Raw genomic sequence first — 24,042 nt, forward strand, 5'->3', positions numbered from 1 at the left:
TTGAAGAGTGTGAGTTTGTGGAGATTCCCACCAATCCCGACCATGTTTTCCGCTGCCTGCCTGGGTTCGAGGCTCAGAGTTTCTCACTAAACCTCTCTCTGGTGAACCTGCTTTTTCGGGCTAAGATGCTCCTTAAACATCTCTGTTTGAAAAAGCTGCCGTTTATCTGAGCAAATTCCCTCGCTGTGTCAATCTTTGTTGTGTAATCACTCCTGGGAAACATGTGGGACGATTTAGATGCTGCGTGAATACAGGATAATGTGAAAATAACAACCGTCTCTTCAAACAGCCGGTGAGTGAAACAGGCGGCGAGCATGACAGGTGGCGCGTGTGACAGGCGGTGTGTGACAGGCAGTGTGTGACAGGCAGTGTGTGTCTGTGACAGGCGGTGAGTGTGACAGGCAGTGTGTGTCTGTGACAGGCGGTGAGTGTGACAGGCAGTGTGTGACAGGCAGTGTGTGTCTGTGACAGGCGGTGAGTGTGACAGGCAGTGTGTGTCTGTGACAGGCGGTGAGTGTGACAGGCAGTGTGTGACAGGCAGTGTGTGAAAGGCAGTGTGTGACAGGCAGTGTGTGACAGGCAGTGTGTGTCTGTGACAGGCAGTGAGAGTGAGACAGGCGGTGTGTGAGAGACAGGCGGTGAGTGTGAGACAGGCAGTGAGTGTGAGAGGCGGTGTGTGAGAGACAGGCGGTGTGTGAGAGACAGGCGGTGAGTGAGAGACAGGCGGTGAGTGTGAGACAGGCGGTGTGTGAGAGACAGGCGGTGAGTGTGAGACCGGCGGTGAGTGTGAGACAGGCGGTGTGTGAGACAGGCGGTGAGTGTGAGACAGGCGGTGAGTGTGAGACAGACGGTGTGTGAGAGACAGACGGTGTGTGAGAGACAGGCGGTGTGTGTGACAGGCGGTGAGTGTGACAGGCGGAGAGTGTGACAGGCGGTGAGTGTGACAGGCGGTGAGTGTGAGACAGGCGGTGAGTGTGAGACAGGCGGTGAGTGTGAGACAGGCGGTGAGTGTGAGACAGGCGGTGAGTGTGAGACGGGCGGTGTGTGAGAGACAGGCGGTGAGTGAGAGACAGGCGGTGAGTGTGAGACAGGCGGTGTGTGAGAGACAGGCGGTGAGTGTGAGACAGGCGGTGAGTGTGAGACAGGCGGTGTGTGAGAGACAGGCGGTGAGTGTACAGTGTGATGAGTGCACTTTGTTTTCCAGTGTTTCATTATTTGAACACTGCAATAGATCAGCAGCAACCCTGAAGGGTTTAAATCGGCCTGGGCTTTTCACGGTGGCTAACTGGCTTCGAGGAAGAGTTGCTTCATCAGAATGCAACATATGGCCCCAGTGTACAAATCCGTGGTGACGCCTCTCCCAGTCACTCTGTCACAGGCTAACACGTCAAGCGTCACTCCCATCACTTCTCATTGCCTTGTTTTGGGCACAGTATCTTGTAGGCCACAGTGTAGGCTTGTACATACACACGCAGCTGGTTGATCCTACACAGGGGACAGAAGGACAATTAGTTCACCATGAATCAGGCTGACAACTTATGAGCGACACGGCAAAAATAACTCTGACTGGAACCTGGCGTTCATAGAATCACACAGCGCAGAAGAGGCCTTTCGGCCCATTGAGTCTGTGCCGACACATTAGAAACACCTGAACTGCCACCTAATCCCATCTGCCAGCACTGGGCCCATAGCCCTGAATGTTATGATGTGCCAAGTGCTGATCCAGAATGATGTGAGGTAAGGTCACCTTCTCTCACTCTACTGATAGCAAGCAGGGGTCACCCGACTGGGGACACCCGCTGGGGTCACCCGGCTGGGGTCACCCAGCTGGAGTCACTCGACTGGGGTCACCCGGCTGGGGTCACCCAGCTGGAGTCACTCGACTGGGGTCACCCGGCTGGGGTCGCCCGGCTGGGGTCACCCGGCTGGGGTCACCCGGCTGAGGTCACCCGGCTGGGGTCACCCGGCTGGAGTCACCCGGCTGGAGTCACCCGGCTAGAGTCACCCGGCTGGGGTCACCCGGCTGGGGTCACCCGGCTGAGGTCACCCGGCTGGGGTCACCCGGCTGGGGTCACCCGGCTGGAGTCACCCGGCTGGGGTCACCCGGCTGGGGTCACCCGGCTGGGGTCACTCGACTGGGGTCACCAGGCTGGAGTCGCCTGGCTGGAGTCACTCCACTGGGGTCACCCGGCTGGGGTCACCCGGCTGGAGTCACCCGGCTGGGGTCACCCGGCTGGGGTCACCCGGCTGGGGTCACCCGGCTGGGGTCACTCGACTGGGGTCACCCGGCTGGGGTCACCCGGCTGGGGTCACCCGGCTGGGGTCACTCGACTGGGGTCACCCGGCTGGGGTCGCCAGGCTGGAGTCGCCTGGCTGGAGTCACTCCACTGGGGTCACCCGGCTGAGGTCACCCGGCTGGGGTCACCCGGCTGGGGTCACCCGGCTGGGGTCACCCGGCTGGGGTCACCCGGCTGGAGTCACCCGGCTGGAGTCACCCGGCTAGAGTCACCCGGCTGGGGTCACCCGGCTGGGGTCACCAGGCTGGGGTCACCTGGCTGGGGTCACCCGGCTGGGGTCACCCGGCTGGAGTCACCCGGCTGGAGTCGCCCGGCTGGAGTCGCCCGGCTGGAGTCACCTGGCTGGGGTCACCCGGCTGGAGTCACTCCACTGGGGTCACCCGGCTGGGGTCACCAGGCTGGGGTCACCCGGCTGGAGTCGCCCGGCTGGAGTCACCCGGCTGGGGTCACCCGGCTGGAGTCACTCCACTGGGGACACCAGGCTGGGGTCACCCGGCTGGAGTCGCCCGGCTGGAGTCACCCAGCTGGAGTCACCAGGCTGGAGTCACCAGGCTGGGGTCACCTGGCTGGGGTCACCTGGCTGGGGTCACCTGGCTGGGGTCACCTGGCTGGGGTCACCTGGCTGGAGTCACCCGGCTGGAGTCACCAGGCTGGGAGGTTCAGGGAGCCGCAGGACCAGAGTCAGGAGCAGAGTCAGGAGGAGTGATGCATCCTGGGGGAACCGTGAATCCCAGGCTTCCTTTGTTGCCTCAGAAGAACAAAGACCCCTGGCCTAACCACCTGCGGCCTACCTTCCCCTGGAACCCCCTCCCCAACTATATGAGCATTGCGAGACAGTGAGGTGGGGCGGCTGCAGGAGGACGTGGACAGGCGAGCAAACTGGACAAGGAAGTGGCAGATGGAATACAATGTGGGAAAGTGTGAGGTGTTGCATTTTGGGAGAAAGAATAGAGACAGAGACTATTTTTTAAATGGGGAGAGAATTCAGAAATCAGGGGCCCGATTCTCCCATCGCGACCTGCAACTTTTCTGGTGGGAGAATCGCGTGTTGGCCATTTTGCGGGAACACCTGTGTGTCTCCCAGAGCCGGAGAACAGTCGCAGTCGGGACCACGCTGGAAACCGGCAGGAAGAGAGGTAAGTGATTTAAATCTTTTTAAAATGTATTTTAAATCTATTTTACATGTGATTATCGGCACGGATCTTGCCGTTCCCGATTGCATCTCCCTCGCCGCCAGGGGTTCTTCACTCCGGTGGTGTTTAGAGAAGCTCCCCACATTCGGGGAACTAGCGGGAGACCCCGCCGGAGTGACAAGGAGGCATCGGGGTCCCCCCAGGGGGTCAGGCGGTGGGGGGGGGGGGGGTGGTGCCCCCTGGGCATTGGCACACTGGCAGTGCCAGCCTATGACCCCTGGCACTGTCCAAGGGGCAAAGTGCCCATGCCCAGGGGACACCTTGGCACTGCCCACTAGGCATCGGACAGTGCCAAGGGGGCGGGGCCCATTGTGGGCGGGGCCCAGGGGCGATCGCGGGAGGGTGGGAAGCCCTGCTGCCACTGGATCGGTCTGGGCTGGAGGGAGGCCAGTGATTGGGATGGGCTGGTGGGGGGGTTGGGTGCTGGTCTGCCAGGGTGAGGGGAGTGGGGGGGGGGGGTTTGGGTGCTGGTCTGCCAGGGTGAGGGGGTGCGGGGGGGGTGGGTTGGGTGCTGGTCTGCCAGGGTGAGGGGAGTGGGGCGATCGCCACTACTGGAGGGTGGGGCCTGGACATCGGGGTGCTCCGGGGCGGGGCTGGCCTGGGAATTGCTGTGGGGGCCGCGATCACACCATGGGGGGGCTGGAGGGGCAGCACTGCGGGGGTCCCGGGCTGGCCAGCGATCAGGAAGACTAACAGATCGGGACCATGTTGCATGCGCAGAGTTCCAGAACTGTCAAACTCCAGCGCGGATAGGCCCCACCCCCCTGGGTGTTTAATGAGATTCAGGACTGGGACCTCCGCAATGCACAGAGTGCGGAGATTTAGGTGAGAAGCTGAACTGAGAAAACAGTCGGGATCGAGAACAGTTTTCACAAAAATTCAGCACTTTTGGGAGAATCAACGCTCCCAGAAGTGCGAAGCGTGGGACAGCACAGTGACACAGTGTTTAGCGCTGCTCCCTCACAGCGCCAGGGACCCAGGGCGGCACAGTGACACAGTGTTTAGCGCTGCTGCCTCACAGTGCCAGGGACCCAGGGCAGCACGGTGGCACAGTGATTAGCACTGCTCCCTCACAGTGCCAGGGACCCGGGGCAGCACGGTGGCACAGTGGTTAGCACTGCTGCCTCACAGCGCCAGGGACCCGGGGCAGCACGGTGGCACAGTGGTTAGCGCTGCTGCCTCACAGCGCCAGGGACCCGGGGCAGCACGGTGGCACAGTGGTTAGCACTGCTGCCTCACAGCGCCAGGGACCCGGGGCAGCACGGTGGCACAGTGGTTAGCACTGCTGCCTCACAGCGCCAGGGACCCGGGTTCGATTCCTGGCTTGAGTCGCTGTCTGTGTGGAGTCTACACGTTCTCCCCGTGTCTGCGTGGGTTTCCTCCGGGCGCTCCAGTTTCCTCTCACAGTCTGAAAGATCTGCTGGTTACGTGCATTTGCCGTGCTAAATTCTCCCTCAGTGTAGGGGGGGATTAGCAGGGTAAATATGTGGGGTTATGGGGAGAGGGTCTGGGTGGAATGGTGGTCGGTGCAGATTCGATGGGCCAAATGGCCTCCTTCAGCACCATAGGGATTCTATGATCCTATGACTTGGGAGTCCTTGTTCAAGATTCTCTTAAGGTTAACGTGTAGGTTCAGTCGGCAGTTAGGAAGGCAAATGCAATGTTAGCATTCATGTCGAGAGGGCTAGAATACAAGAGCAGGGATGCACTTCTGAGGCTGTATAAGGCTCTGGTCAGACCCCATTTGGAGCATTGAGAGCAGTTTTGGGCCCCATATCAAAGGAAGGATGTGCTGGTCTTGGAAAGGGTCCAGAGGAGGTTCACAAGAATGTTCCCAGGAATGAAGGGTTTGTCATGTGGTTGAGGACTCTGGGTCTGTATTCGACGGAGATTAGAAGGATGAGGGGGCATCTTAATGAAACTTACAGGATACTGCGAGGCCTGGATAGAGTGGATGTGGAGAGGATGCTTCCACCAGTAGGAAAAACTAGAACCAGAGGGCACAACCTCAGGCTAAAGGGATGATCCTTTAAAACAGAGATGAGGAGGAATTTCTTCAGCCAGAGAGTGGTGAATCTGTGGAACTCTTTGCCGCAGAAGGCTGTGGAGGCCAGGTCATTGAGTGTCTTTAAGACAGAGATAGATAGGTTCTTGATTAATAAGGGGATCAGGGGTTATGGGGAAAAGGCAGGAGAATGGGGATGAGAAAAATATCAGCCATGATTGAATGGCGGAGCAGACTCAATGGGCCGAGTGGCCTAATTCTGCTCCTGTGTCATTGATCCACTGGAGCAAGCTGAGAGGGGTGATTGAAAAGCAGCAGTGCTGGTAAGAGATTAATTGGATTAATTGAATTGTTTATTTATTTAATTAGTCAGCTAGTGTGTGTATTTTTTTGGCCTTTACTTTAACAGCAGTTTTTCAAGTTTAAAGTGAAAACTAGAAGTGGGCAGCAAAGGAGTCTGGGAAGGGTTTTTATTTTAACTTTAAAAGTCAGTTACCTGGGAGGTTCCCCCTCAGTAGTAGTTTTTTTTTTTTCTCTCGGGCCCCTAGCCCTATAAATTGGTGCAGAGGAGATACCCGATCCTCTACACTGGTAGAGGATCCCACCCTTCCATCCTCCTCTAACCTAATTATAAGTGTGGGGAAGTTTTTTGTTTTCTTTTTTTCTTGCTGGTAATGGCTTCAGGGATGGCAGTTCAGGCAGTATGCTGCATCTCCTGTGGGATGTATGTGGTGAGGAAATCCAGTAGTGTTTCAGGAGATTTTAGTTGTAAGAAGTGCATTAGATTGCAGCTTCTGGAGGAGCGTGTAAAGGAGCTGGAGGGGGAGGTAGAGGAACTCCGCATAATTCGGGAGGCGGAGGTGGAAGTTGATAGGAGTTATAGAGAAATAGTAACTCCTAGAAATGAAGCTTGGGTCAATGCCAGGAGGAGGGGTAAGAAGCAATCGGGAAGACAATCCCCTGGGGCGGTTCCCCTCCATAATAGGTTTTCGGTGCTGGAGGCTACAGTTGAGGAGGAATCAACTGAGCATAGAGAGCAGATCTCTGGGGGTGAGCCGAGTGAGAAAGTTCAGGTGGTTAGGGGCTGTAAAAGACTGGGCCTTGTGATTGGGGACTCCACAATTAAGGGGACAGATAGGAGGGTCGGAACTAAAGGTAGGGACTCAGGGTTGGTGTGTTGCCTACCAGGGGCTGGGGTCCGGGATGTGTCTGACAGGGTATTCAGGACTCTTAGGGGGGAGGGAGATAAACCACAAGTTATTGTACATGTGGGGACACACGACATAGGGAGGATAGGGGAAGGGGATATTAGGCAGGGATTTATGGAGTTGGGGTGGAAACTAAAGGCCAAGACTGACAGAGTGGTTATCTCTGGACTCTTGCCTGTACCACGGGATAGTTTAGAGAGGAATAGGGAGAGGGAAGGTTTGAATTCATGGCTGAGGGGATGGTGCAGGAGGGAGGGGTTCAGGTACTTAAGCAATTGGGGCTCGTACTGGGGAAGGTGTGACCTCTATGAGAAGGATGGTCTACACCTTAATCAGAAGGGGACCAATATCCTGGGGGGTAAATTTGCTAAGGCCATGCAGGGAGGTTTAAACTGATTCGGGGGGGGGGAGGGATCCTGAGTAGTGGGGCTGAAAGTGAGGGATGCATGGATGGGGACTGCAATGCACGGCATTGCAGAGGTGGGGTGGAGCAGGGTTTGAAATGTGTATACTTCAATGCCAGGAGTATTCGCAATAAAGTGGGTGAACTTGCAGCGTGGATCAGTACCTGGGACTTCGATGTTGTGGCTATTTCAGAGACATGGATAGAGCAGGGGCAGGAATGGATGCTGCAGGTCCCGGGGTTCAAATGTTTTAGTCGAAGTAGGGAAGGAGGTAGAAGAGGGGGAGGGGTAGCATTATTGGTCAGAGATTGTATCACAGTGTCAGAGAGGAGGTTTGATGAGGACTTATCTGTTGAGGTAGTATGGGCGGAGATTAGAAATAGGAGAGGAGAGGTCACCCTGTTGGGAGTCTTTTATAGACCTCCTAAAAGTTCTAGAGAGGTTGAGGAAAGGATTGCGGAGTCAATCCTGCTTAGGAGTGAAAGTAATAGGGCAATTGTTATGGGGGATTTTAACTTGACTAATATTGACTGGAATTGTTATAGCTCTAGCTCGTTAGAGGGGTCAGTTTTTGTTCAAAGCGTGCAGGAAGGTTTTTTGACTCAGTATGTAGACAGGCCAACTAGAGGTGAGGCTATATTGGATCTGGTGCTGGGAAATGAGCCAGACCAGGTGCTAGACTTGGAAGTTGGTGTGCATTTTGGTGATAGTGACCACAATTCGGTTACGTTCACCTTAGTGATGGAAAGGGATAGGCATGAACCTCGGGCCAGTGGTTTTAGCTGGGGGAAGGGTAATTATGAGGCTATTAGGAGAGAATTAGGAAACATAGGTTGGACTAGGAGATTACAGGGACTGGGAACGTCCGACATGTGGAGTTTTTTCAAGGAGCAGCTACTGCGAGTCTGTGATAGGTATGTCCCTGTCAGGCAAGGAGGAATTGGTAGGGCTAGGGAACCGTGGTGCACCAAAAAAGTTTCTTTGTTGGTTAAAAAGAAAAAGGAGGCTTATGTTCGGATGAGACGTGAGCACTCGGGTAGTGCACTAGAAAGCTTTAGATTGGCTAAGAGGGAGTTGAAGAGCGAGCTTAGAAGGGCTAAAAGGGGACATGAGAAGACTTTGGCGGATAGGGTTAAAGAGAATCCTAAGGCGTTCTATAGGTATGTCAAGAACAGAAGGTTGGTTAGGGCAAGTTTAGGGCCAGTTATAGATGGCAGAGGGAAGTTATGTGTGGAACCGGAGGAGATTGGTGAAGCATTGTACCAATATTTCTCTTCGGTGTTCACGCAAGGGGACATGAATATAGCTGAGGAGGACACTGGGTTGCAAGGGAGTAGAATAGACAGTATTACAGTTGATAAGGAGGATGTGCAGGATATTCTGGAGGGTCTGAAAATAGATAAATCCCCTGGTCCGGATGGGATTTATCCAAGGATTCTCTGGGAGGCAAGAGAAGTGATTGCAGAGCCTCTGGCTCTGATCTTCAGGTCGTCGTTGGCCTCTGGTATAGTACCAGAAGATTGGAGGTTAGCGAATGTTGTCCCATTGTTTAAGAAGGGGAACAGAGACTTCCCCGGGAATTATAGACCGGTGAGTCTCACTTCTGTTGTCGGCAAGATGTTGGAAAAAATTATAAGGGATAGGATTTATAGTTATTTGGAGAGTAATGAATTGATAGGTGATAGTCAGCATGGTTTTGTGGCAGGTAGGTCGTGCCTTACTAACCTTATTGAGTTTTTTGAGAAAGTGACCAAGGAGGTGGATGGGGGCAAGGCAGTGGACGTGGTATATATGGATTTTAGTAAGGCGTTTGATAAGGTTCACCATGGTAGGCTTCTGCAGAAAATGCAGATGTATGGGATTGGGGGTGATCTAGGAAATTGGATCAGGAATTGGCTAGCGGATAGGAAACAGAGGGTGGTGGTTGATAGTAAATATTCATCATGGAGTGCGGTTACAAGTGGTGTACCTCAGGGATCTGTTTTGGGGCCACTGCTGTTTGTAATATTTATTAATGATCTGGATGAGGGTATAGTTGGGTGGATTAGCAAATTTGCTGATGACACCAAAGTCGGTGGTGTGGTAGACAGTGAGGAAGGGTGTCGTAGTTTGCAGGAAGACTTAGACAGGTTGCAAAGTTGGGCCGAGAGGTGGCGGATGGAGTTTAATGCGGAGAAGTGTGAGGTAATTCACTTTGGTAGGAATAACAGATGTGTTGAGTATAGGGCTAACGGGAGGACTTTGAATAGTGTGGAGGAGCAGAGGGATCTAGGTGTATGTGTGCATAGATCCCTGAAAGTTGGGAATCAAGTAGATAAGGTTGTTAAGAAGGCATATGGTGTCTTGGCGTTTATTGGTAGGGGGATTGAATTTAGGAGTCGTAGCGTTATGTTGCAACTGTACACAACTCTGGTGCAGCCGCACTTGGAGTACTGTGTGCAGTTCTGGTCCCCACATTACAGGAAGGATGTGGAGGCTTTGGAGAGGGTGCAGAGGAGGTTTACCAGGATGTTGCCTGGTATGGAGGGGAGATCCTATGAGGAGAGGCTGAGGGATTTGGGATTGTTTTCGCTGGAAAGGCGGCGGCTGAGAGGGGATCTTATTGAAACATATAAGATGATTAGAGGTTTAGATAGGGTGGATAGTGATAGCCTTTTTCCTCTGATGGAGAAATCCAGCACGAGGGGGCATGGCTTTAAATTGAGGGGGGGTAGTTATAGAACCGATGTCAGGGGTAGGTTCTTTACCCAGAGGGTGGTGAGGGATTGGAATGCCCTGCCAGCATCAGTAGTAAATGCGCCTAGTTTGGGGGCGTTTAAGAGATCCGTAGATAGGTTCATGGACGAAAAGAAATTGGTTTAGGTTGGAGGGTCACAGTTTTTTTTTTTAACTGGTCGGTGCAACATCGTGGGCCGAAGGGCCTGTTCTGCGCTGTAATGTTCTATGTTCTATGTTCTATGTGTCTTATGGGAAATGTACTTGATCTCAATTTTTAAAGAACCTTTTATTAAAATAGTTCTAAACAATGCATGAACATTGCTGGCACGGCCAGGATTTATTACCCATCCCTAATTGCCCCTTCAGAAGGTGCTGGTGAGCTGCCTTCTTGAGCCGCTGCAGTCCCTGAGGTGTAGGTACACCCACTGTGCTGTTAGGGAGGGAATTCCAGGATTGTGACCCAGCGACAGTGAAGGAACGGCCGATATATTTCCAAGTCAGGATAGTGAGTGACTCGGAGGGAAATCTCCAGGTGGGGGTGTTCCCAGGTATCTGCTGCTCTTGTCCTTCTAGATGGAAGTGGCCGTGGGTTTGGAAGGTGCTGCCTAAGGAGCCTTGGGGAGTTGCTGCAGTGCATCTTGTAGATGGTACACACGGCTGTCACTGTGCGTTGGTGGTGGAGGGAGTGGATGTTTGTGGATGGGGTGCTGATCAAGCGGGGCTGCTTTGTCCTGGATGGTGTGGAGCTTCTGGAATGTTGGAGCCGCACCCATCCAGGCGAGTGGGGAGTGTTCCATCACACTGCTGACTTGTGCCTTGTAGATGGTGGACAGGATTTGGGGAGTCAGGAGGTGAGTTACTCACTGCAGGATTCCCAGCCTCTGACCTGTTCTGGTGGCCACAGTATTTACGTTGCTGGTCCAGTTCAGTTTCTGGTCAGTGAGAACCCCCAGGATATTGATAATGGGGATTCAGTGATGGTAATGCTATTGAATGTCAAGGAGCGGTGGTTAGAGTGTCTCTTATTGGTGATGGTCATTGCCTGGCATTTGTGTGGTGTGAATGTTACTGCCACTTGTCAGCCCGAGCCTGGATATTGTCCAGATCTTGCTGCATTTCCACATGGACTGCTTCAGTATCTGAGGAGTCGCGAATGGTGCTGAACTTTTGGGATGTTTGCTGATGATTGCACAATCTGGGAGTGTTTGATGGGGGACAGTGTAGAGGGAGCTTCACTCTGTATCTAATCCCGTGCTGTACCTGTCCTGGGAGTGTTTGATGGGGACAGTGTAGAGGGAGCTTTACTCTGTACCTAACCCCGTGCTGTACCTGTCCTGGGCGTGTTTGATGGAGACAGTGTAGAGGGAGCTTTACTCTGTACCTAACCCCGTGCTGTACCTGTCCTGGGAGTGTTTGATGGAGACAGTGTAGAGGGAGCTTTACTCTGTACCTAACCCCGTGCTGTACCTGTCCTGGGAGTGTTTGATGGGGACAGTGTAGAGGGAGCTTTACTCTGTATCTAACCCTGTGCTGTACCTGTCCTGGGAGTGTTTGATGGGGACAATGTAGAGGGAGCTTTACTCTGTATCTAACCCCGTGCTGTACCTGTCCTGGGAGTGTTTGATGGGGACAATGTAGAGGGAGCGTGGTCTATAGGCCCCCAAATAATAACTTAGAGGTGGGGAGGGCTATAAACAAGCAAATAATGGATGCGTGCAAAAGTGGAACGGAAATAATCATGGGGGATTTTAACCTACATATTGATTGGTCGACTCAAATTGGACGTGGAGGGCTTGAGGAAGAGTTCTTGGAATGCTGTCGGGATTGTTTCATTGAACAGTATGTTACAGAACCTACGAGAGAGCGAGCTATCTTGGATCTGGTTCTGTGCAATGAGACAGGTAGGATTAAGGATCTTCTTGTGAAGGATCCTCTTGGGATGAGTGATCATAATATGGTGGAATTTCTGATACAGATGGAGGGTGAGAAAGTAGGGTCCCAAACCAGTGTCCTCTGCTTGAACAGAGGGGAGTACGATAGGATGAGGGTGGAATTGGCTAATGTCGACTGGGCGAGCAGACTGGTAGGTCGGACAGCTGAGGAACAGTGGAGGATTTTTAAGGAGATTTTTTTAAGTACTCAGCAAAAATATATTCCGGTGATAAAGAAGGACTGTAAGAAAAAGGATAACCGGACGTGGATAACGAAGGAAATAAAGGAGAGTATTAAAATAAAATCAGATGCGTACAGAGTGGCCAAAAATAGTGGAGAATTAGTGGATTGGGAAAGCTTTAAAGAAAAACAAAGAACGACTAAGAAAGCGATTAAGAAAGGAAAGATAGATTATGAAACTAAACTAGCTCAAAATATAAAAAATGATAGTAAAAGTTTTTACAAGTATATAAAAAGGAATAGAGTGGCTAGAGTGAATGTTGGACCCTTGGAAGATGAGAGGGGGGATTTAATAGTGGAAAACGAGGAAATGGCTGAGACTTTAAATAAGTTCTTTGTGTCGGTCTTCACGGTGGAAGACACGAATAGTTTGCCGAATATTAGAGATCGAGAGTTGGTGGGAGGGGAGGTCCTTAATACAATTACTGTTACTCAGGAGGTGGTGCTTGGTAGACTAATAGGACTGAAGGTAGACAAGTCCCCGGGCCCGGATGGAATGCATCCCAGGGTACTGAAAGAAATGGCTGAGGTAATAGCAGATGCGTTAGTAGTAATTTATCAAAATTCGCTGGACTCTGGGGTCGTGCCGGCTGACTGGAAAACAGCTGCTGTTACGCCGCTGTTTAAAAAAGGAAGTAGACAAAAGGCGGGTAACTACAGGCCGGTTAGCTTAACGTCCGTAGTTGGGAAGATGCTAGAGTCCATTATTAAAGAGGACATAACAGAGCACCTGAATAAGAATGGTTCGATCAAGCAGACGCAGCATGGATTCATGAAGGGAAAGTCGTGTTTGACGAATCTACTGGACTTTTATGAAGATGTCACTAGTGCGGTTGACAGAGGGGAACCGGTGGATGTGGTGTTTTTAGATTTCCAGAAGGCGTTCGATAAGGTGCCTCACAAAAGGTTGCTGCAGAAGATTGGGGTACACGGAGTTAGGGGTAAGGTGTTGGCATGGATTGGGGATTGGCTATCTAACAGGAAGCAGAGAGTTGGGATAAATGGGTGCTTTTCTGGTTGGCAGTTGGTGACCAGTGGCGTGCCGCAGGGATCGGTGCTGGGGCCTCAATTGTTTACCATTTACATAGATGATCTGGAGGAGGGGACTGAATCTAGGGTATTCAAGTTTGCTGATGACACGAAGGTGAGTGGGAAAGCGAATTGCGTGGAGGACGCGGAAAGTCTGCAGAGAGATTTGGATAGGCTGAGCGAGTGGGCGAGGATCTGGCAGATGGAATATAATGTTAGCAAATGTGAGGTTATCCACTTTGGAAGAAATAATAGTAAATTGGAATATTATTTAAATGGAGAAAAATTACATCGTGCGACTGTGCAGAGGGACCTGGGGGTCCTTGTGCACGAATCGCAATAACTCAGTCTGCAGGTGCAGCAGGTGATCAAGAAGGCGAATGGAATGTTGGCCTTTATCGCGAGGGGGATAGAATAAAAAAGCAGGGAGGTCTTGCTGCAACTGTACAAGGCACTGGTGAGGCCGCAACTGGAGCACTGTGTGCAGTTTTGGTCCCCTTATTTGCGAAAGGATATATTGGCCTTGGAGGGAGTGCAGAGAAGGTTCACCAGGTTGATACCGGAGATGAGGGGTGTAGCTTATGAGGAGAGATTAAACAGATTGGGTCTGTACTCGTTGGAGTTTAGAAGGATGAGTGGTGATCTTATAGAGACATATAAGATAATGAAGGGGCTGGATAGGGTAGAGGTGGAGAGATTCTTTCCACTTAGAAGGGAAACCAGAACTAGAGGGCACAGCCTCAAAATAAGGGGGGGCCGGTTCAGAACAGAGTTGAGGGGGAACTTCTTCTCTCAGAGGGTAGTGAATCTCTGGAATTCTCTGCCCATTGAAGTGGTGGAGGCTTCCTCGTTGACTATGTTTAAATCACGGGTAGATAGTTTTCTGATCGATAAGGGAATTAGGGGATATGGGGAGCAGGCGGGCAAGTGGAACTGATTCGCTTCAGATCAGCCATGATCTTGTTGAATGGCGGGGCAGGCTCGAAGGGCCAGATGGCCTACTCCTGCTCCTATTTCTTATGTTCTTATGACTCTGTATCTCACCCCGTGCTGTACCTGTCTTGGGAGTGTTTGATGGGGACAGTGTAGAGGGAGTTTTACTCTGTATCTAACCCCGTGCTGTACCTGTCCTGGGAGTGTTTGATGATGTGGAGATGCCGGCGTTGGACTGGGGTGAACACGGTAAGAAGTCTCACAACACCCGGGGGTTAAAGTCCAACAGGTTTATTTGGTAGCAAATACCATAAGGTTTCGGAGCACTGCTCCTTCGTCAGATGGAGTGGACAGTGTACAGGGAGCTTTACTCTGTATCTAACCCCGTGCTATACCTGTCCTGGGAGTGTTTGATGCGGGACAGTGTAGAGGGAGCTTGACTCTGTATCTAACCCCGTGCTGTTCCTGTCCTGGGAGTGTTTGATGGGGGACAGTGTAGAGGGAGCTTTACTCTGTATCTAACCCCGTGCTGTACCTGTCCTGGGAGTGTTTGATGGGGACGGTGTAGAGGGAGCTTTACTCTGTATCTAACCCCGTGCTGTACCTGTCCTGGGAGTGTTTGATGGGGGCAGTGTAGAGGGAGCTTTACTCTGTATCTAACCCCGTGCTGTACCTGTCCTGGGAGTGTTTGATGGGGACAGTGTCCATTACCTGTATTTGATGCAGAGTTGGATACCAAGTGGTCCACATCTATCGATGTAGCTTTCCCGAATTCCCCGCCGAGTGGCGCGTGCTGTGCTCACTGTCACTGTCACAATCGGGCAGGTGCTGTGGGGTGGAGAGACAGAGAGCAGTGTGAGCACAGGCAGGCTTGGAGAGAATACCTGCCACCCCCCGCCCCGTCCCACCCACCCCCCCGTCACCTCCATCCCCAACCCCACCCCAAATCCCACCCTCAGTCCCCACCATCCCCAACCCCACACTCCACCCCATCCCCAACTCCACCCCCAGCCCCCACACCCAATCCCACCTCACCCCCCACCCCACCCCCATCCCCCGTCACTGCAAAGACAATTCAGGGAGTTCGGTGGGAGCTGAAAAGCAGGACCTCTTAGATGTGATTTGATTTATTATTGTCACATGTACGAACATACAGTGAAAAGTATTGTTTCTTGCGCGCTATACAGACAAAGCATACTGTTCATAGAGAAGGAAAGGAGAGAGTGCAGAATGTAGTGTTACAGCCATAGGAGAGAGTTAGAATGAAGCTTGAGAAGCATTGAACGAGAGTAAAAGATAGAATTAGAAGGTATGCTGGCCTCGCTCCAGCGCCATCTTAAAATCTTTCTCAGGTGGTAATCTCAGGATTACTCCCCATGCCATATACTCATGAGAATTGGAACAGGGAGACAGTACAGTTGAACACGTCACAGAGGTTTACAGCATGGAAACAGGACCTTCAGCCCAACTTGTTTTCGTTAGAGAGAAGAAGGTTAAGAGGTGACTTAATAGAGACATACAAGATGATCAGAGGATTAGATAGGGTGGATAGTGAGAGCCTTTTTCCTCGGATGGTGATGGCTAACACGAGGGTACATAGCTTTAAATTGAGGGGTGAGAGACATAGGACAGATGTCAGAGGTAGGTTCTTTACTCAAGAGTGTAGTAAGGGCGTGGAATGCCCTGCCTGCAGCAGTGGTGGACTCGTCAACATTAAGAGCATTCAAATGGTTATTGGATAAACATATGGATGATATTGGAATGGTGTGGATTAGAGGGGCTTTAGATTGGTTTCACAGGTCGGCGCAACATCGAGGGCCGAAGGGCCTGTACTGCGCTGTAATGGTCTATGTTCTAACTTGTCCATGCCGCCCTTTTTGTTTTAACCCCTAAGTTAGTCCCAATTGCCCGCGTTTGGCCCATATCCCTCGATACCCATCGTACCCATGTAACTGTCGAAATGCTTTTTAAAAGACAGAATTGTACCCGTCTCTACTACTACCTCTGGCACCTTGTTCCAGACACTCACCACCCTCTGTGTGAAAAAATTGCCACTCTGGACACTCTTGTATCTCTCCCCTCTCACCTTAAACCTATGCCCTCTAGTTTTAGACTCCCCTACCTTTGGGAAAAGATATTGACTATCTAGCTGATCTGTGCCCCTCATTATTTTATAGACCTCTATAAGGTCACCCCTCAGCCTCCTACACTCCTGAGAAAAAAGTCCCAGTCTATTCAGCCTCTCCTTATAATTCAAACAAAGAACAAAGAACAGTACAGCACAGGAAACAGGCCCTTCGGCCCTCCAAGCCTGTGCCGCTCCTTGGTCCAACTAGACCAATCGTTTGTATCCCTCCATTCCCAGGCTGCTCATGTGACTATCCAGGTAAGTCTTAAACGATGTCAGCGTGCCTGCCTCCACCACCCTACTTGGCAGCGCATTCCAGGCCCCCACCACCCTCTGTGTAAAAAACGTCCCTCTGATATCTGAGTTATATTTCGCCCCTCACAGCTTGAGCCCGTGACCCCTCGTGATCGTCACCTCCGACCTGGGAAAAAGCTTCCCACTGTTCACCCTATCTATACCCTTCATAATCTTGTACACCTCTATTAGATCTCCCCTCATTCTCCGTCTTTCCAAGGAGAACAACCCCAGTCTACCCAATCTCTCCTCATAGCTAAGACCCTCCATACCAGGCAACATCCTGGTAAACCTTCTCTGCACTTTCTCCAATGCCTCCACGTCCTTCTGATAGTGCGGCGACCAGAACTGGACGCAGTACTCCAAATGTGGCCTAACCAGCGTTCTATACAGCTGCATCATCAGATCCAGCTTTTATACTCTATACCCCGTCCTATAAAGGCAAGCATACCATATGCCTTCTTCACCACCTTCTCCACCTGTGTTGCCACCTTCAAGGATTTGTGGACTTGCACACCCAGGTCCCTCTGTGTTTCTATACTCCTGATGACTCTGCCATTTATTGTATAACTCCTCCCTACATTATTTCTTCCAAAATGCATCACTTCGCATTTATCCGGATTAAACTCCATCTGCCACCTCTCCGCCCAATTTTCCAGCCTATCTATATCCTGCTGTATTGCCCGACAATGCTCTTCGCTATCCGCAAGTCCAGCCATCTTCGTGTTATCCGCAAACTTGCTGATTACACCAGTTACACCTTCTTCCAAATCATTTATATATATCACAAATAGCAGAGGTCCCAGTACAGAGCCCTGCGGAACACCACTGGTCACAGACCTCCAGCCGGAAAAAGACCCTTCGACCACTACCCTCTGTCTCCTATGGCCAAGCCAGTTCTCCACCCATCTAGCCACTTCTCCTTGTATCCCATGAGCCTTAACCTTCTTAACCAACCTGCCATGTGGGACTTTGTCAAATGCCTTACTGAAATCCATATAGACCATCAAGTCCCAGTAGCATCCTAGTAAATCGTTTCTGCACTCTTTCTCGTTTAATAATATCCTTTCCATAATAGGGTGACCAGAACTGTACACAGTGGCTAAAGAGCTGGTGGAGGAGGGAGGGCTTTAAATATGGATTATGGGGATGTCTTCTGGAGAAGCTGGGATCTGTACAAGAAGGAAGGGTTGCACCTGAACTGGAGGGGCATCAATATCCTGGGCGGGAGGTTTGCGAGTGCTGTTCAGGAGCGTTTAAACTAGCGTGGCAGGAGGTTAGGAACCGGAACAGCAGGCCAGTAAGTGTAGAGACTGGGGGTAAAAGTGAGACTGAGATAGACACAGCGCAGAGTAAGAGCCGGCAGAGGGAGGCCGGGGGGCTCAGACTGAGATAGACACAGCGCAGAGTAAGAGCCGGCAGAGGGAGGCCGCGGGACTCAGACTGAGAGAGACACAGCGCAGAGTAAGAGCCGGCAGAGGGAGGCCGCGGGGCTCAGTGAGACTGAGATAGACACAGCGCAGAGTAAGAGCCGGCAGAGGGAGGCCGCGGGGCTCAGACTGAGAGAGACACAGCGCAGAGTAAGGGCCGGCAGAGGGAGGCCGCGGGGCTCAGACTGAGAGAGACACAGCGCAGAGTAAGAGCCGGCAGAGGGAGGCCGGGGGGCTCAGACTGAGAGAGACACAGCGCAGAGTAAGAGCCGGCAGAGGGAGGCCGCGGGGCTCAGACTGAGAGAGACACAGCGCAGAGTAAGAGCCGGCAGAGGGGGGCCGGGGGCCTCAGACTGAGAGAGACACAGCGCAGAGTAAGAGCCGGCAGAGGGAGGCTGCGGGACTCAGACTGAGATAGACACAGCGCAGAGTAAGAGCCGGCAGAGGGAGGCCGGGGGGCTCAGTGAGACTGAGATAGACACAGCGCAGAGTAAGAGCCGGCACAGGGAGGCCGCGGGGCTCAGACTGAGAGAGACACAGCGCAGAGTAAGAGCCGGCAGAGGGAGGCCGGGGGGCTCAGTGAGACTGAGATAGACACAGCGCAGAGTAAGAGCCGGCACAGGGAGGCCGCGGGGCTCAGTGAGACTGAGAGAGACACAGCGCAGAGTAAGAGCCGGCACAGGGAGGCCGCGGGGCTCAGTGAGACTGAGATAGACACAGCGCAGAGTAAGAGCCGGCACAGGGAGGCCGCGGGGCTCAGCGGGATTGCAGGGCTGGAGTGCATTTGCTTCAATGCAAGAAGTATAACAGGGAAGACAGATGAACAGAGAGCCTGGATTACTGCATGGAATTATGATGTTATTGCAATTACGGAGACATTGTTAAAGGAGGGACAGGACTGGCAGCTTAACATTCCAGGATACCGTTGATTTGGATGGGAAGGAAGGGGAAACACAAGGGGTGGGGGCATTGCTGATTCGGGAGCACAGCACGGCTGTGTTGAGGGAGGAGATATTGGAGGGATCTTGTAATGAGGCATTATGGGTGGAGCTCGGGAATAGGAAGGGTGAAATCACAATGTTGGGAGTGGACTGTAGACCTCCCAACAGCCCACAGGAGACAGAGGAGCAGCTGTGCAGTCCGATACTGGAAAAGTGTGAAAAAAGCAGGGTCGCTGTGTTGGGTGATTTTAACTTCCCCCAAATTGACTGGGACTCCCTTAAAGCCAGGGGCTCGAATAGAGAGAATTAGATGTGTCCAGGGGGGTTTTTTGATCCAGGATGTTGACAATCCAACCAGGGAGGAGGCCGTACTAGACTGGGTATTGGGGAATGAGCCGGGCCAGGTGATCGATGTTTCAGTGGGGGAGCATTTTGGGCTTAACGACTATAATTCCATAAGATTTCGGGTCGTCATGGTTAAGGACAAGAGTGGCCCTCGGGTGAGGTGCTTAATTGGGTGAGGGCCAATTATATCCAAATTAGGCAGGGACTGGGGATGTGGATTGGGAGCGGCTATTTGAGGCAAATCCATGTCTGGCATGTGGGAGGCTTTCAAAGGCCGGTTGAATGAAGTGCGGGACAGACATGTCCCTGCAGAAATTAAGGATAAAAATGGCAGGATTCAGGAACCATGGATGACAAGGGAAATTGTAAGCTTCGTCAAAAGGAAAAAGGAAGCATTCGATAGGTCTACGCATCTAAAAACCGACAAAGCCCTTGAGGAGTACAGTGAAAGTAGGAAGGAATTAGGAGGCTAAAAGGGGGCATGAAATGTCTTTAGCAAACAGAGTCAAGGAGCATCTCAAGGCGTTTTACGCATGTATTAGGATCAAGAGGGAAGCATATCCCCTTTGACCACAGGTGAAGATCCAAAGGACAGAATAGCCAATGTTGTTCCCTTGTTTAAGAAAGGAAGCAGGGATAATTAGGGTGGCACGGTGACACAGTGGTTAGCACTGCTGCCTCACAGCTCCAGGAACCCGGGTTCAATTCCCGGCTTGGATCAATGTCTGTGTGGAGTTTGCACGTTCTCCCCGTGGCTGCGTGGGTTTCCTCCCACAGTCCAAAGATGTGCAGTTAGATTGATTGGTCATGCTGAATTGTCCTTTAGTGTCCCGGGATGTGTAAATTAGAGGGATTGGCGGGGTGGATATGGGGGGTTGTGGGGATAGGGTCTGGGGTGGGATTGTGGTCGGTGCGGACATGATGGGCTGAATGGCCTCTTCCTGCACTGTAGGGATTCCATAATCCGGGAAATTATAGGCTGGTGAGCCTGACGTCAGTGGTGGGGAAGTTTTTGGAGAAGATACTGAGGGACAGGATTTGGAAGGAGGCACATTTGGAGGAAAATGGAGTAGTTAGTGACAGGCAGCATGGTTTGTACAGGGAAGGTCATGTCTCACCAACTTGACAGAGTGTTTTGAAGAGCTGAGAAAGATAATTGATGAAGGAAGGGCTGTGGATGTAGTTTATAAGGACTTTAGTAAGGCGTTTGACAAGGTGCCACATGGCAGACTGGTACAAAAACTAAAATCACATGGGATTCGGGATGGGCTGGCTGGATGGATACAGAACTGGCTTGGTTATAGATATCAGAGAATAGCAGTCGAGGGGTGTTTTTCAGAATGGAGATCTGTAGCCATTGGTGTTCCGCAGGGATCAGTACTGGGACCTGTTGTTTGTGGTGTATATAAATGATCTGGTGGAAAATAAGAACATAAGAGCTAGGAGCAGGAGTGGGCCATCTGGCCCCTCGAGCCTGCTCCGCCATTCAATAAATCATGGCTGATCTTTTCGTGGGCTCAGCTCCACTTACCCGCCCGCTCACCATAACCCTTAATTCCTTTACTGTTCAAAAATGTATCCATCCTTGCCTTAAAAACATTCAATGAGGTAGCCTCAACTGCTTCACTGGGCAGGGAATTCCACAGATTCACAACCCTTTGTGTGAAGAAGTTCCTCCTCAACTCAGTCCTAAATCTGCTTCCCCTTATTTTGAGGCTATGCCCCCTAGTTTTAGTTTCACCCGCCAGTGGAAACAACTTCCCTGCTTCTATCTTATCTATTCCCTTCATAATCTTATATGTTTCGATCAGATCTCCCCTCATTCTTCTGAATTCCAATGAGTATAGCCCCAGTCTACTCAGTCTCTCCTCATAAGCCAACCCTCTCAACTCCGGAATCAACCTCGTGAATCTCCTCTGCACCCCCTCCAGTGCCAGTATATCCTTTTTCAAGTAAGGAGACCAAAACTGTCCACAGTACTCCAGGTGTGGCCTCACCAGCACCTTATACAGCTGAAACATAACCTCACTGTTTTTAAACTCCATCCCTCCAGCAATGAAGGGCAAAACTCCATTTGCCTTCTTAATTACCTGCTGCACCTGCAAACCAACTCCTTATGATTCGTGCACAAGGACACCCAGGTCCCTCTGCACAGCAGCATGCTGCAATTTTTTACTATTTAAATAATAGTCCATTTTGCTGTTATTCCTACCAAAATGGATGACCTCGCATTCACCAACATTGTACTCCATCTGCCCGACCCTCGCCCACTCACTTAGACTATCTATATCCCTTTGCAGACTTTCAGCATCCTCTGCACACTTTGCTCTGCCACTAATCTTAGTGTCATCTGCGAATTTTGACACATTACACTTGGTCCCCTACTCCAAATCATCTATGTAAATCGTAAACAATTGCAGTCCCAACACTGATCCCTGAGGCACACCACTAGTCACTGATCGCCAACCAGAAAAACACCCATTTACCCCCACTCTTTGTTTTCTGTTAGTTAACCAATCCTCTATCTTGTTTAAAAAAGGAAGGAGACAAAAGGCGGGTAACTATAGGCCGGTCAGCTTAACGTCTGTAGTAGGGAAAATGCTGGAATCCATTATTAAAGAGGAGATAGCAGGGCATCTGGATAGAAATGGTTCGATCAATCAGACGCAGCATGGATTCATGAGGGGAAAGTCGTGCTTGACGAACATGTTGGATTTTTATGAAGATGTGACGAGGGCGGTTGATGGAGGAGAACCGGTGGATGCGGTGTTTTTGGATTTCCAAAAGGCGTTTGATAAGGTGCCCCATAAAAGGCTGCTGAAGAAGATTAGGGCACGCGGAGTTGGGGGTAGTGTGTTAAAGTGGATTGGGGACTGGCTATCCGACAGGAAGCAAAGAGTCGGAATAAATGGGTGTTTTTCCGGTTGGAGGAAGGTAACTAGTGGCGTGCCGCAGGGATCGGTACTCGGGCCGCAACTGTTTACCATTTATATAGATGATCTGGAGGAGGGGACGGAGTGTAGGGTAACGAAGTTTGCAGACGACACAAAGATAAGTGGAAAAGTGAATCGTGTGGAGGACGGAGAAGATCTGCAGAGAGATTTGGACAGGCTGAGTGAGTGGGCGAGGATATGGCAAATGGAGTATAACGTTGATAAATGCGAGGTTATACACTTTGGAGGAAATAATAACAAATGGGATTACTATCTCAATGGAAACAAATTAAAACATGCTACCGTGCAAAGGGACCTGGGGGTCCTTGTGCATGAGACGCAAAAGCCCAGTCTGCAGGTACAACAGGTGATCAAGAAGGCAAATGGGATGTTGGCCTATATTGCGAGGGGGATAGAATATAAAAGCAGGGATGTCTTGATGCACCTGTACAGGGCATTGGTGAGGCCGCAGCTGGAATACTGTGTGCAGTATTGGTCCCCTTATATGAGGAAGGATATATTGGCATTGGAGGGAGTGCAGAGAAGGTTCACCAGGTTGATACCGGAGATGATGCAGGTACAACAGGTGATCAAGAAGGCAAATGGGATGTTGGCCTATATTGCGAGGGGGATAGAATATAAAAGCAGGGATGTCTTGATGCACCTGTACAGGGCATTGGTGAGGCCGCAGCTGGAATACTGTGTGCAGTATTGGTCCCCTTATATGAGGAAGGATATATTGGCATTGGAGGGAGTGCAGAGAAGGTTCACCAGGTTGATACCAGGTTGATACCGGGGCGGCACGGTAGCACAGTGGTTAGCACTGCTGCTTCACAGCTCCAGGGTCCTGGGTTCGATTCCCGGCTCGGGTCACTGTCTGTGTGGAGTTTGCACATTCTCCTCGTGTCTGCGTGGGTTTCCTCCGGGTGCTCCGGTTTCCTCCCACAGTCCAAAGATGTGCAGGTTAGGTTGATTGGCCAGGTTACAAATTGCCCCTTAGAGTCCTGAGATGCGTAGGTTAGAGGGATTAGCGGGTAAATATGTGGGGGTAGGGCCTGGGTGGGATTGTGGTCGGTGCAGACTCGATGGGCCGAATGGCCTCCTTCTGCACTGTAGGGTTTCTATGTTCTATGAGGGGTTTGGATTATGAGGAGAGGCTGAGGAGATTGGGGTTGTACTCGTTGGAGTTTAGAAGGATGAGGGGGGATCTTATGGAGACTTATAAGATAATGCGGGGGCTGGATAGGGTGGAGGCGGAGAGATTCTTTCCACTTAGTAAGGAAGTTAAAACTAGAGGACACAGCCTCAAAATAAAGGGGGGTCGGTTTAAGACAGAGTTGAGGAGGAACTTCTTCTCCCAGAGGGTGGTGAATCTCTGGAATTCTCTGCCCACTGAGGTGGTGGAGGCTACCTCGCTGAATATGTTTAAAGCGCGGATGGATGGATTCCTGAGTGGTAAGGGAATTAAGGGTTATGGGGATCAGGCGGGTAAGTGGTACTGATCCACGTCAGATCAGCCATGATCTTATTGAATGGCGGGGCAGGCTCGAGGGGCTAGATGGCCTACTCCTGCTCCTATTTCTTATGTTCTTATGAATGGGATGAAGGAGTACAATATAAAGGGAAAGACTCTTAGTACTGTAGAGGATCAGAAGGACCTTGGGGTCCGGGTCCATAGGACTCTAAAATCGGCCCGCAGGTGGAGGAGGTGGTTAAGAAGGCGTATGGTGTGCTGGCCTTTATCCATCGAGGGATTGAGTTTAGGAGTCCGGGGATAATGATGCAGCTATATAAGACCCTCGTCAGACCCCACTTGGAGTCCTGTGCTCAGTTCTGGTCGCCTCATTACAGGAAGGATGTGGAAAAGATTGAAAGGGTGCAGAGGAGATTTACAAGGATGTTGCCTGGATTGAGTGGCATGCCTTATGAGGATAGGCTGAGGGAGCTCAGTCTTTTCTCCTTGGAGAGACGTAGGATGAGAGGAGACCTAATAGAGGTATATAAGATGTTGA

General features: G+C 51.3%; 1 protein-coding gene across 1 annotated transcript in view; it reads right to left on the minus strand.

Moving 5' to 3' along the window:
• Positions 1-589: 589 nt before the first annotated feature.
• LOC144504332 (uncharacterized) overlaps positions 590-24,042 on the minus strand; it is a 107,465-nt gene continuing 84,012 nt past the window's right edge. The window contains exons 13-14 of the mRNA XM_078229499.1: positions 14,671-14,787; positions 590-1,485 (exon numbers count right to left, since the gene is read on the minus strand). Of these exons, the coding sequence (XP_078085625.1) occupies positions 1,404-1,485; positions 14,671-14,787 (199 nt within the window). The 3' untranslated portion in view covers positions 590-1,403. The remainder of the gene's footprint in view (positions 1,486-14,670; positions 14,788-24,042) is intronic.

The sequence above is a fragment of the Mustelus asterias genome, chromosome 2, assembly GCF_964213995.1.
Source record: "Mustelus asterias chromosome 2, sMusAst1.hap1.1, whole genome shotgun sequence".
Lineage (NCBI taxonomy): Eukaryota > Metazoa > Chordata > Chondrichthyes > Carcharhiniformes > Triakidae > Mustelus > Mustelus asterias.